Source organism: Ictidomys tridecemlineatus, chromosome 5 (assembly GCF_052094955.1).
Source record: "Ictidomys tridecemlineatus isolate mIctTri1 chromosome 5, mIctTri1.hap1, whole genome shotgun sequence".
In the NCBI taxonomy this organism is placed as follows: domain Eukaryota; kingdom Metazoa; phylum Chordata; class Mammalia; order Rodentia; family Sciuridae; genus Ictidomys; species Ictidomys tridecemlineatus.
This window is the reverse complement of record NC_135481.1, coordinates 141,246,723-141,260,944: the sequence shown is the minus strand read 5'-3', so window position 1 is coordinate 141,260,944 and position 14,222 is coordinate 141,246,723. Positions and strand designations below refer to the sequence as shown.

The 14,222-nt window shown below is 44.2% G+C and overlaps 1 protein-coding gene and 1 long non-coding RNA gene across 5 annotated transcripts in view; one reads left to right on the top strand and one right to left on the bottom strand.

The window, feature by feature from the left end:
• Slco3a1 (solute carrier organic anion transporter family member 3A1) overlaps positions 1 to 14,222 on the bottom strand; it is a 381,072-nt gene that overhangs the window by 85,425 nt on the left and 281,425 nt on the right. For 2 of the 4 annotated variants that reach the window (XM_078051215.1, XM_078051216.1), the window contains exon 10: positions 7,497 to 7,739. In XM_078051215.1, coding sequence (XP_077907341.1) covers positions 7,497 to 7,739 — 243 coding nt within the window. Of the gene's footprint in view, positions 1 to 4,803; positions 7,740 to 8,286; positions 12,703 to 14,222 lie in introns of those variants that run through there. The other 2 variants (XM_078051214.1, XM_078051217.1) reach the window with 2 other exon arrangements.
• The window catches only part of LOC144378017 (uncharacterized), a 135,335-nt gene that overhangs the window by 107,781 nt on the left and 13,332 nt on the right, over positions 1 to 14,222 (top strand). The gene's annotated exons all lie outside the window — the stretch shown is intronic.

Sequence of the window (14,222 nt, the reverse complement as noted above, 5' to 3'; positions counted from 1 at the left end):
CCCAGCTCAACCCTGTGAAGATCTTCAAACTATGCCAGTCTTATTGAATGTGACTTGCAGCTTTCCTGGCCAATGATAGCCACAGCGGGGCCACAGACGTCTCTGTTATTTATTGTCCTTCTTAGCCTTTGACTTGGTAGTATAAAAGGTGACAGTTTAGAAATGTCACATTTTTACTTGGGATTTTGAAGCAGAGACTTGGCTTACAGAGGAAGGAGCCCATATGATCTGGGCAATTTGTAGCATCCTTGCTCAACTTTTGTAAAGCTCAAGTTCTTATGGTCTTGGGGGTTCTGCTGGAGGTCGCGTGGGTGGGGGGTTTGGAGAGGGTGGGACAGAAGTGAGAGCAATGGGGTGGGTTCTTATGGCATACTGTAAAACAGAGGTTGATGATTGACTGGAAATCTTCTGATGTGGCACAGGTTGAAGATGGAAGGAGTATTTTTAAAGGTTTTAATTATTAAAGTAAAAGTTTAAATTATCATTTTTAAAAAATTCCTGTGTCTGTAGGTAAAATCTTGCTGAGGTTCTCATCTACAGCTCTTGGCTCATTTCTCTATGGAACTATAGACTCTGGTGCGTGGTCCCTCATGGCAAGTGCTCCAGTGGCTTCATAGTGAGATCCACGTTCTCACTTTGGTGGTTGTGTAGCATACTGGACAGGACACGGGTTCAGGAATCAGGCTTGGTATTGGCTCCTGCTGACCTTTTTGACTAGTGAAAACTTGGAAAGTTTGGATTTGCTGAGTTTTAGTTTTCTGAATCTATAAAATGCAAAAAAATTTATACTTACCTCATAGGGCTGGTGTAAGAAGGCTGCTGGGAGCAATACCTGGGATCATGCATTCACAGCACCTGGCACGTGGGTAGGCCTCTTAGTAAACAAGAGCTCCCCAGCCCCTTCCCTCCTTTAAGGTGCTAGATTGGAGCACAGTTGGTTTCTAGTTGCATTCCTCTTGTAATTAAACTTCCCTACACTGCATGACTCCAATTCATTTTATAGCCTTAAATCAAATAGTCCTGCCAAACTCGCCTCTGTGAAAGCCATCTTCCATTAGGTTAACATGAATTTAAGGAAGATGTTAATGAAATGGCAAAACCCTCAACCTACAGAAAGCTAAACTCCAGAAAATTTGCTATGTTGTTCCATTTGCTCATAGAACATAATCATTTCCACCTTATGGAAAAAAAGATTTATGATCAACTCCTGATTGTTGACTCGAGTCATTATTTCAAAAACAGAGGTGTCTAGACACTGTTCTGGACTGTGCCTGGGACCTGGGAATAGAGCAAGACATATCTAACCAGTGAGTGGCTTCAGTGTGTCTGAAGCCCTGGGTTGGGCCTGAGCTCTCCAGACTGACGGTGTGTGCTGGATTCTCCACTGTGCTGATGACCGGCTCTGAGGAATACCTCCACGGCATCTCAGTGCTTTGATAGTTCATTTCAGAATGCATGAGAATGGAGGAATCTCCTGTTACTTGTTACCTATCCATTTCAGGTAGAACATCTCACATAAATGCACCACTGGGATCCACTGGGTAAAGACCAGGTAACGAGGGAAAAGCAAATATCCCCAGAACACAGCTGCCATGATATCCTGCTTATTATATCAGGGGCATGTGAAAGAGAACGGTGCCTCCTAGTCCATTCCGTCCAAAGACCAAATGTCCCTGAATTCAAGCAGTCCCTAAATGTGAGGAGGGTCCCCCATATCTTGCCTGGGAGGGAAGGAATACCCCAGTGGTTCAGAATGTGTGCTTTGGACTCGTAGATCTGGGTTTGAATCCCAGCTCTGCTTGTGACCTTCAGCAAATTCTGGATCATGCAAGCCTCATTTTCCTCCCGTGTAAAATAAAGCTAATAATGGTTCCTGTCTCACAGGGTTATGGTTCAGATTAAATGAGGTAATACATGAAATAAGTTCAGCCTGGCAGCTAGTCGGAGTTAAGTGCTTGACAAATGTTAGCTGAAATGATTATTAGCTATTATTAGTACTTGCTGATTATTCTACCTGGCAGATCTATTAGCTTTGGAGTGCCTGTATTTTGTGTTGCTGGAGAGGAGGGAGAGGTTTGAAGTTCTATCCAGAATCTGATTCATTCTTCTTTTCCTAGTCCCTATATGTCTCCTTCAGGTATCCATTTCCATCATTTAAGTTAAAGAAGTGATTACTTTAAGTGAACTATCAAGTGTCAGAGCTAGAATGACACCATAGGTTATACAGTTTATTTTCTCCATGATATTCAAGAGAAAAATAAGGTTGCCTTCAATAAACTCTGACAACAAAGGGATACTTACCTTCTTCTTGGAAATAAATGAGAAGCCTTAATCTCATTCTTGGGGCTGGGAACATTAGGGTTGATGAACACTTACTCCAGGACCCTTTGTGACACTGCTATGACAGAGTTTTGGGTATGAGGATCTGTCTTACCTATGCTGAGCTGTTAACGCCCCTTAGACATGCAGTGGTGCTCAGCATGTGCTCCAGAACAGAGACTGGCACACTATAGCCCTCCCTCCAGTCACGGTCTTTGTAAATAAAGCTTTATGGAACACAGCCCACTCATTTGTTTACCCGTTGTTTGCTGATCTTAGGCTAAAACAACAGGGTTAAGTAGTAGTGATGGAGACTGGATGACCTATAACACCTATGTGTACGACCTGGCCCTTTGTACAAATGGCACGTGGGCTTGCTGTGCTGGCCCCCTTTAATGGTGGTCCTTGTCCTCCCACCATCCTCCAGGTAGACACCCGCTGCTCTTTGGTTCTTAGTTCCTAGACCACCCATTCTCTGAAGTCTTCCTGACTCTTGGAACCACAAAGAAACAGCTCTCATTCCCAGACAGACCCCGGCGCTTAACATATTTCACTGCCTTTGTTAGTGTCTAGATCTGTTTCAGCTCCTTGAACTGTGAGCTCCCATAGGGCAGAGGCCACGCCCAGAGGCTGCCACATTGCCAAAATTTAAAACAGGAATGAGTGAATAAATACATGCTAAGAATGTGGTACTCATTTCAATGCACCCTCATGTGAAATCAACTCTGCATAGAAAAATCCTGCCACCACATTGATGGCCTTTGAGAAGTAGGAGTTCTTGCCCCTGTCTCTAAGGCAGCCAGGTTCCTGAGGCATAGCTTGTCTTTGTTTTACTGAGCTTCCAACTTTAGGTTGTTTAATCCATGCTTTCCCTGCCATGATCACCAAGGACTCTGGGAAGGGAGATGGGGCTGGGTGCCTATGGAGTCAGTGTAGGTTTCATATGTTGTTCTAGGCAAAAATCCCTAGAAGACATCTTCCGTACATGTGCCACCAGTATTCTTCCAATTTACTCTGGATCAACAATAATACCCTAGAGGAACTGGGGTCCATAGGCTGTCATTTGGGGCTAATTGATCTAAGAAATTTAGTCCTTGAAGCTGTTCAGAGAGGTGGGGTTGGGTATGATTTGGATGAGTCAGGTATAACAAAAGGGGAAGGGCAGAAAAAGGAAAAGTTTATTATTTGAAATCTCAAACGGATTTCTTGAGCCAAATCTAATTTCATGAATGCCCTATCTTGGAAAAGTTGGTGCCCCTTAGTGTTTTGACCTGGATTCTATCCTATAGGTTAGAGGACAGTAGCCTGAGCATGGAGAGGCAGTCAAGCCCTTACTATTTGTTACTTTCCCTAACTTCTGGCCAGATATTTGGTTCTCCCAAGATAGCAACATATAATCAGGTCAGAATAGCAAAAGGTAGCAAGGGTTCTCCATCTTTTGGACCAAAAAACTGCTTTTCTGGGTTTCTCCACTCATCTAAACCAAAGTAAGCCAACAATAATAGAACACGGTATCAGTCTAGCAAACAGAAACAGCAGCTGATCCTGTCCTGATCCTGGTCTTGACTGTATGGTCAGCCCTGTTGATTTCTGCATATTGACCTTTATTGTTTAACACTGCTGAGTGGTATTTTCAGTACTCCACGTGGCGATCAGAACAGACACCTTGGGGCTGGCAGGACTGACTGGGTGGAAAAGAAATCACACTTGCCGGGACCTAAGGCAGCATGCAGCAAAAAGCCAGCAGGGCAGGCTGAGGGCAGCCAACAGTTCCCTTGCCTCAGAGGATTTCTCTGTGAGTACACAGAAACTTCTATTTTATACGTTCCTCAAGGAATGGCCACCTCTGGAATGTATGAGAGATCAATACTAAGTAGCCTCAGCAGAATCTCATCCCTGAGAAAATCCCTCTTGTTGAGTGTGGCTGTCACTTCAGGGACCAGCTGGCTGCCCTTGTGTAGAAACTCCTTAAGGGGACTGAGAGAGAGGAGGATTTTCTTGGTCTTTTATCAGCATGCAGTGGCCTTTTGTAGTGGTAGAGTCCCCCAGGGTGCCTGGAGCCTCAGGGTTTTCATTGGTGGAGATGGGAAGAGAGAAGCCAAGCTACAGGTCATCCAGTAGCACACAGCCTCAGCAGAAGGAAGACAGCAAACCCATTCCTCCAGGGAAGGACACTGCCCCAAACTGTGTTTACCTCCAATGGAGAAATGACATTGGTTTTAAAAACAAACTTTCTTGGTCTGCATGTAGGAGTTAACAAAGATCTGTCAAGAGCTGCAAGCCTCCTTTTCATTGATCTTGGGCAAGTTCAACCAAGATGGTAGAGGAGTTTGTAGCAAGCGAGCGAGAGAGAGAGAACTCAGCATTTACTTTCTAGATTTATTCCACCCCTTCCATTTTTTGCTCTCTGTTAAGTCCAAGGCAGATCTTATTAGGGCATCTTTGCGTCAAAATAACACTCAAAAACAGACACGACCAAGAGGCTAGATTTAGCCTTGGATGGTTCTTTATAGCATAAAAGGAAAATTAAAACTAGACAGAATTTTAAAAGGTGATATTGGACACACTAGAAAGCAATTTTGCCACAGGGGACTTTCAATTGATATTCAATTGTTGCTGAAACTGAGCCCTGGAGTTGGTTTCCTTTGTTATCCTAACATCTCTTCCCATTCCTTGTAAAAGTTCAGGGGAAAGAAAAAAATCCAAGAAGCAAAGCATTTAGGAAATTTTTGTTTGTTTGTTTTTCAAAGTGAATAGTCCCATGAAACACACACCAGGGTCACAGGGCTCAGCATATGGGTACTGGGTCGAGAGGAACACAATAGTATAGGGGAAGGCAGTGACCTATTAGCAGTGTGTTTTCAAAACCAAACCAAAACCTGTACAGAAGGTGACCGAGGCCTTAAGAGTGACAAAGCATCTATTTTATATGAATCAGTTGGTGATTTTTTACTAATTAATTTACTAATTTACTGATGAGCTTCCCACGTTCATGAACAAGGACAGCCTAACACTCCAGAACACAGGCCAATATTTTGGAAGCCTCCTGCCCCAGGTGGCCAATCACACTTGCCCTGCACCATGATAGTGACACAGCTTCCCTTTTGATTGTCTTTACTTGATGCTTTCTCTAGTTTTGTGCTGTCAGTCAGACCTCCCCATTTACAGTATTTGTAAAAAATTTGGCCCAGCACCCCTCACCCTTTTCTTGCCTTGTGGGTAAACTATAAATAGGTGTTTGAGGTGAAAAAGCAAACTAACCAACTCAACTTTGGGATCTTTTCGGGTCCATGAAGAAGCATGAGACCCTTTGTTGTGCATGTGCTGTGCTCACCAATGCTCTGTCTCCTTATGGAAATGGTCATACAGGCTTAGTGGGCTGATTGCAAGAGGTTCCCCAAATAATGACAAGGTCATTCTCTGTTTGAGAGTCGGCCACTTTCAAAACACACACAAAGACCTCTTAGTTCAAGATTGGCCCTGGAACTGCTATTGACATTTCTATGCACTGGACATGTGATGGCTTCTCGGAGCTTGTGGTCTATTATCACAGATGCCACCGCCTGCTCAACAGCTTGTGTTGGGGAGCTGCACTTTCTCTCTCCTGTCCCCAGAAGCATCACACATACACACAAAAAAACCCCCCACATTGAAGTGTGTCTTCTCTACAGGCTGAAAAGAACGCCTCTTGGAATGTGAAGTTTGAATATAAAAGGGCTTCCCATGACAGTGATCACTGAATCATGGGAAATAAAGCCAGAAGGCAAATTTGCAATTCATCACATTATCCCCTGTTGTCTCAAATGTGATTCTTTTAAAGGCAGGCTGCATTATACACCCTTTTTGAAGCATTTTTTTTCCTTGTAACACATTGTATATTCTTTTTTTTTTCAGAATATCTAAGTGAAAATAAAATGATAAAAATTACAATAGATTAATTGCATCCCTTGAATCACATTATATTTTTGGTGCATTAAAAAAATGAGAAAAGTAAAAGCAACCAGCATAATAAATCCAATCTATAGAACTGTGTTAGTGACTGAAGGGTTAACACAGGTTTTAGAAGTAGTTAAAAATAGTATTAGAGGATTATACATACAACAGTTTGAAATTCATATGCATTGTATTTTTTTTTTTTTTGAAAAAATGGCAAAATGTTTGGCAAATGTAAGCAAATGACTTGGACTGTGTTTGGGGCTTACCGGCTCTGAGCAGGTCAGTCATAGCCAGGCAAGGCCCACAGCTTCCTGAGGTCACTCTGTGGGGCAGGGGGGAGGTGGGCATCACCGCAGGGAGGTGTTGCCAGGGGAAGGGGAGGTGCTGGCCTCCCACTCGGCTCCCCCTTGGACCCTCAGTCTTGAACATGGAAGTGGAGCTGGTGAGAGGTGCCAATTACACACTCCAGCATGGATCACCCATTAGCATCGCTGAGAGAACTCTGGGGCCTTGAACTACATGCAGACTGGGTGAATCGTCTACACAGTGACCCATATTGCAAAAGTTAGAGAGGGGCAGGGCTTCCACCCCTCAGACTTGTGCACCTCCCCACCCCCACCAGGAGGGAGAGGGTGGCACTGGGTATGTCACTAGTGCTTAATCTGGCAATGTTCTCAACTTGAACTTGGGTTGTTTGTTTGTTTGCTTTTTAGTAGACTTTTGTTTTTATATGATTTTTGTTTTGTATGTGTGTACATATCCAGAAATGTCCATCCTCCAAGCTGGCCACCACTGTTCCCTGAATTTGGCAGTGCCTGTTGCTTGCAGCTGTCGGCATCCTGAAAACCATGAGGTGCCTTCAAAGTAGACTGTGAGCCCCAGCAGTGCGAGCGTCCTCCAGGACAATCCCATTCTCTCCTTATTCTGAATCCTGTCTGGCTCTGATTTTTGAGAAAAAGGACAAAGGTTGTGTGTGTGTGTGTGTGTGTGTGTGTGTGTGTGTGTATGTGTGTTTTGAATTTTTTTTTTGAAACCCTTTTTTCTGTTTTCTTAAGAAAAATGACCCTTTGATTACTAACGCGGAGTTCAGCCCTCCTTTAGTCACTATAAAACGGATTCCATGTTTTCACACCACTCATGGTCTTCCAGGTTGTAGATAAATTTTGTCCTATGTGTCTGGTGTGCAGGCACAGGGTCCCTCCCCAGATTGTCTAGGGTCAGAGTAGAGGCAAAGAACTCACTGGTGCTCAGCCCGCCCTCGTGGTTTTTGATGTAGCGTTTATAGTTTTTCCTCAGGCACTGCCACGTGGTGGTGTAGAGGATGAAGGCGAAGGACTTGAGGGCGATGGCGATGCTGACGTACAGGTATCTGTATACCACGTTGTCATAGAGGACGCAGGCGCCTTGCTCCCCACAGAACGTGCTCCAGAACAGGCAGGTGGAGTCGATGCCGGCCCCAAAGATGAGCGGTGGGGGGATGAAGCCTGTGGGAGGGAAGAGGCTGTTGAAGGTTCTGGCTGTGGCTCCCTGTTCCCGGCTATCTCCTTATAGGCACTGGGAGAGCCTGCTGAACCCAGGGGCTCTATAGCTGGTGGTTCAAACACCAGAGAGTTGAACTGCAGGAAGTCAAATCCCATCTCTGCCTGCTGCCCAGACAATTTATTAAAGCCCTCTGTCCCCGTTTCCCTTATTGCAAAATGGAGACAATAATAGTCTTTATCAGGGTGGTGTGAAGTCTGTTACTATATGGGTAGTTTTTAGAACGGTGTGTACTATGCCGTGGGAATATACGGAGTCTGAGAAGGAATAAGCCTTTCCTGAAGGAAAACATGCTTAGCGTCAGTCGCTCTGCAAAGCAGCATGGAACTCTGCACACGGTTCTCTTGCATGGGGCCTGTGGGGCTGTGTGTGTACCTAGTAGAGGAGCCAGGGATCAAAAGGGACCAGAAGTTGAACATGAAGTGTGTGTTTAGGTATAAAATGGAAATATGTACATTTATATTGGCAACTTCCCTTCTACCAGATATTGCATTTTGAGAAGACTTTTCATTGTGAGCCAGAAAGCAGTTTGAAAACCTCCCAAGAGAACATTTCAGACACCTATAACCAGTCGCCAGAAATGTCAAATGAGAGGAGAATGTTCACCATACTTCATTCAGTTCCACAATACTCTATTTGACGGATATGAGTCCTAACTGCACATTAGGATCATCTGGGATGTTCCATGCCAGAACAATGAAATCCAAGTGCCTGGGGTGCAGTCAGACAGCATTTTGAAAATAAAAATTTCCCGGTAAATCTGACCAGTTTAGGAGGGTGGGAGGGTTGGGAGGTCCCTCTGTACTATGGGTAACTAATGGATGAGTCATTAATACCAATTAATTATTCCATACATAAGTGTCTGAGACCAGAAGATATCAACACCTTTGGTGAGAGACCTCAGAAGTGAGACATCACTGGAACTAGATGATGAGATCCCAGCTCTGGGATCCCATGGTCGGTATATTATGTTACCCAAATGCTCATGTATGAGACAATGCAAGAACATTCAGAGGTGAAGTGATTAGATTGTTTGTAACCTCATCAGTGGATTGAACTACTGATGTAGATTCACTGGGTGGTAACCTAGGTAAGCAGGTAGAGTGTGGCTTGATGAGGTGAGACACTGGGGAAATGCTTTGTAAGCCTGCTTGCTGATCCTCATGTGCTGAGCTGCTTTCTTCCACCATGATGCTCTGACTCATCTAAGGCCCCAAGGTATAGAGCTGGCTAACCATGGACTGAACCTCTGGAACTGTGGGCCAAAATGAACTTTTTCTACTCGATGTTGTTTTTGTCAGGAATTTTGGTCACAGCAAAAAAAAAAAAAAAAAAAAAAAAAAAAAATCTAACCAGTATCTGGAATGTTCTTCTAGGGCCAACCCCAGAATGTCTGAGTTTCATTTTAAGGAAGGTCCCTCTGAGAACTGCATAAGATGTAGTGCCTAAGTCTAGAAAAATGTGTCTACTTATAAAACCAAGCACATGTTTTGGGAGTTCACACGCATCTGAAGTTGATGGCTGGAATTCTTGCAGGCAATATGACACTTTGCCCCTCAGAGGGGGCTTAGCAGAGGGAAAAGTTGAAGGAGGTGGGCAGCATGGTACTTGGTTCCTGGGGAGGGTCTGTACTATCCTCTCAGTGCTAGTGAGTTTGGTAAAGCCCCAGCTCCCTCAATACTTCTCCTTAAAACTCCAATTCTGTCTCTTGTTACCCCAAAGAGAGCTCTGCCCGCCTCCCCCAGCCCCAAGAATAATTCTCATTGATACCTCATTAAACTTGCTAAGCAGCTTGATCTAATAAATAAGCTCTTAAATTCAAAATCCCTCACAACCTGCTCCCTCCTCCCAGCTCACTGGAGGTTTGCAACCTTCCCCACACTCCTGGTGTGTTCTCACTAACCCCGCCCCCTTCCAGTGGATGCCTTTCTTCATTCTCTGAAAGACAGCCAAGTGGAGGAAGTGCTATGGCAACTGCATAATGGAGACTAAGCCACCCGCCACATCATTTAGGTAAAGCACTGGAGATGTGGAGCCAAAGTAAATTATGGATAAATCTGTGGATAAATGGGACTAATTTGGCCTGTTCCTGAGGCACAGTGGGACAATGCAAATCCATTCACTGTTCCATTTCTCTGGGCTTTATTTGGTTATGATCAGCTTCCAAATGTTCCTTCCTCCTCTTCCTTTAGCTTCTTGTGACCTTTCTTGAGGTCATTTCCCTTTGTCCCAGCCCCCCATCACTGTGAGTGATGGCAATATGGAGAAGACACTGCTAGTGGAAACTCTGGGAAGAGACTCCTGAACACAAATTGGGATTTGGCAAATCAGGTCATACGTAAAGCACATCAAGGGTAATTTTGAATACAAAAGAGCTATTTGTTGAAACTGGTTTAAATGAAAATATCCCTCTAAAATGCCAAAATGTAATGCCTTCACATACCTGTACCTAAGTGGGAATTCTTATGATATGCAGTTATCTTTAAAGTAGGGCATACCTGAATGTGCTAAAGAGATCAGTTTTATCCTTCCTGTTCCTTGTCAATGACAATGCCCTGGAAAAAGCCTTCAAGGAGTTAGAAAGCTAAGTGCCCATAAGATTTTCATGGTAATGCTCAATATTTTGAAGAGTATTTGTGGTGTAGACTTATGGAACCAAAAAGGCTAGGGCAAGTTGATCTCTCAGTGCCTCAGCTTCTTCACCTTTAAAATGGAGCTAAGTCCACCTGCTTGTTCAGGATTAAGGAAAATACTGCACAAATGAGGTATCTGAGCATTTTGCAAGGGCCCAGCCCTTCCCTACTTATTCCTGTTTGAGACAGAGGGTTTAGGGTGATATATTAGAATAATCTTCAGGTTGAGTACCTGGAGACTTTCCTTCATGAGATTCCTTTTATATTTCTGAATACAGAGAGGATTGGTATTCTTTTCCTCCATATTCATCTTTTCCTTTTTATTGACTTACATTTTTTTTTCCCAAAGGGGAATTCTAGCTCTCAGGCCTTAAACTCCAAGTATGCAGAGAATACCAAAGATGAGGATCTGACTGGATCTTTTCCATTATAGGCCTTTGCCATTCACTCACCTGATTAGTCACAGAAGGGAGTCCTTACCCTTGCAACTAATTTTCACACCTAGCCATTCATCCTTCCGTATTTTTCAGTGGGACTAAAAAAGCCAAGAAGTCTCTGCAAGCAGTTGGTTCCCCTAGACCGATGGGAGACTTCTACAATAGGATGACTGTAATACCTAGTCAATTAACTAACCCCCACCGCAGCACTGTATAGTATACTCTCCTATGCCATAACCCCTTTATTTTACATACAAAGAACCTGAGGATGGGAGGTATTTGTCCTAGATCCGATAGTTCAAAACCCCAAACCCAGTAATTTCTCTTTCTTCTAATTCACAGGCTGTAGATTTGAGATGATTTTAGAGCTCTTATTGGGGATTTCCAGGGCTACCGAGAACATTTTATTCACCTTTCTGCTAAGCTTAGAGAAGCAAGCTGGTTTTGAAGAGAGGGAAGCACACAGGGGGTTCTGATCTGTGCAAAGTGTGGAGCCCTCCCTGTTCCAGGGTGGTTAGTGCAGAGAGAAGGTTGGCGCCTTATTTTGTAAACAAGCTCTCCGAGTATTTGGCAGAATGCCTCCAGCAGTAGTGGCAGATATGATACTTGTCAGCAGGAAGAGTTGTCAGTTGTTCTTACCACCTCTTTTTCAGCCAGGAGCTTACATCTGGAGGTGGTTTCACAGGGGAGGGAAGGGAAGGGGAGCCAGAGAGAGCTGATTTTAGATCGACTCTGCCTCTTGGAAGCTGTGCAACTCTGGGCAAGTTATACAAATCTACTGAACCTCTGGTTTGCTGTTCATAAAATGGGCATAATTATATTCCTTTGCAGAGTTTTTGCCAGTATTAAATGAGACACCATTTGTGGAGGGTTCTCAAAAAAAAAAAAACTGGGTTTCCTTCCTGTTTCTTAGGACAAAAATATCCAAATCTTAAACTATATAGGTGCAAATCTGTGGCAGAAAACCCTTCAAGCTAAGTTTCTGTAAGACCCTAACTTGCAAGAATAATCCACGTCCTCAGTCAATTTTGGAGCATTATCAGGTGCCTTTAGAAGGAAGACCTAGTGTCTCTTTGTGTGTTGAATGAGGAATGAGGTGATGATGGTGTAGAATTAGGGTGGAAATTGTACATTTTGGAGGAATGTTCACCTCTCTGGACTCTGACAGAGCAGTTCTCCCCTCATTGATAGGGAAGAGACAACCCTTTGTTAGGTCAATGAAGGTGACTTAGGAACAAAGCACCTAGCAGCCCCACGGCAAAAGAAACACAATCAGGTGCTGAGGGAACCGCCTGTCAATCCGTGGGGTCTCCTGGCCAATCCTGGATCTCAGCCAGTTCCTCGGACCAACTCCAGTGGGACAAGGGACTCTAAAAATCCCTTTTCCTGTCCCAAGCCCTCCCTTCCTACCCTAAGCCCCATAAAACTCCAATTCAGTCCAGCCCCCACGTGGTTTCTCCTATCTGCTCTGTTGGTCTGATTGAGATTCCACTCCAGGCGGAACTGTATAAAGCCAAGCCTCCTTCAGTGGCCTTTTAAAATTTGCCTCCTTTTTGGTTCCGGCCATTGCCTGACCTTACACCCTTGAAATAAGGGAATAATTCTATAAACCAGGCCCAGGGTGCTGACCCCCACATGCTTTCTGTCAAAAAGCAATTTGTCTGCAACCCTGTCTGATTTAAGTCAATAAGATGTTATATTCCTCAGCAAACAACCTGTTATTTGCAGGAGAAACATAGACCTGAAATGCTGATAAGAAAACAAGTTACCTTAGCAGGGAAGGGCAGACACTTTTGTGACCTTTACATGGACCAGAGATAAGGATATTTCCATAAAATCTGAAAGAACAGGTTCCAATTAGAACTGGTCAGCATGGGCCAAAGTGACTTGCAGTTGTCATATGCCATGGGGACTTGAAAGTCAATGCTGTCCTGCTGTCAGTCAAAAGTTGAGAGGTGGACCTTGGCAGGACTCTCTGGTAACTTTCCTGGGATCTCCAGTAGGGCAGGAGGGACACACTGTCCTTCTCCTGAGAGGACTCACTCTCTGTTGAGAATGTCCCCTTCTCCCTTCCCTTCTAATAAACTGGAATGATCACAAGAACCAGTAGAAAGGACAGCCATGGCTGCTTCAGCTCCACGGGGACTCTTGCCTGTACCATCACATTCTCTTGCTGGGCAGGGACTTGTGGACAAAGCCGACAGCCACCAGGTCCCCATCTTGGGGGCATGGTGTGGTGGGAGGATATGTGTAGGCTCACTGCTGTTCCTTGCTATTATGGAGAATATTAAAAGGATTAAATCTTACTTCCTATTACACTCTGGCTCAAATTATAGCTATATATATATTTCAATGCAAAAATTGCAGCACTGTTTAAAGAAATTGTCTCTGTTTTCCAGAAATCTATTAACAGAGATTAAACATCTGGGCCCCATAGCTTGGCTGTTTAATTCACTCTCAAGGTTGAAAAGGCAGGGCCCTATTTATATTCTTTGGTCTACACTTAAAAGGTGAACTGAAAGGCTTTTGTAAGGGAAATAAATCCACCCTTTATAGGACAAAGGGAAGCTGCAAATGACTGCCATTTACATTTAAAAAGATAACCATTCCTCTCCAGCTTACCTGCCAAGACTTGAATTCCGCCATGGAATCTACTTAACCCGGTGGAATTACTCTTACATCCAGTACCAGCCAGAGAGGAATATGGAAAGGTGTATTCTCCTTAAAAGATGGATGAGTTTCTCTGCTTTAGCAATGCCAAGAAAGAGATCGGACTGTTGACATCAGCAAGCATCTTCCAGGGACACCTGACATTCACTTTTCTTAAATTGGCAAAGTCAGGATTTGCTGTGTGTTCTAATTTCATTCCTGGGACCCTTGTTAAAGCCACTTAAAATGCCTGCCCAAAGCCACCTAGATAGTAATGGCATAGGGGTCGCTATGTGAGGCCAGAGCAGCAGGAAGCGCTGAGAGCCTGGTGCCTACCGAATGTTCGCAGATTAAACAGATCAGTGCATGGTGAATGGTGAATGAAAGGGGGCTTCCGTGCATGCCAACAATGTTTCCTGCTCCCCCTCACCTGGGATTCCTGGGTGAGCTATGCTTTCCTGCTTTCAAAGGAACATTTAAATGTGCTCAGTTCTCCACTTTTTTCCTCTATTCACGTAGGAGCTCAACAAAGGTTTGCGTGACAGCAGGAGTTGCCAAGACACACTTCCCCAGGGTAATTCGTGAATGTGGACAAAACCCCTGGACAATCTGCTCAGGAATGATCCCTTCATATGGAGTTGCACCTCATGGGTGACCTTCCCAGTGCTGTTTGCAGGCATTGGCGGATAGAGGCTGTGTGGTGAGCCCC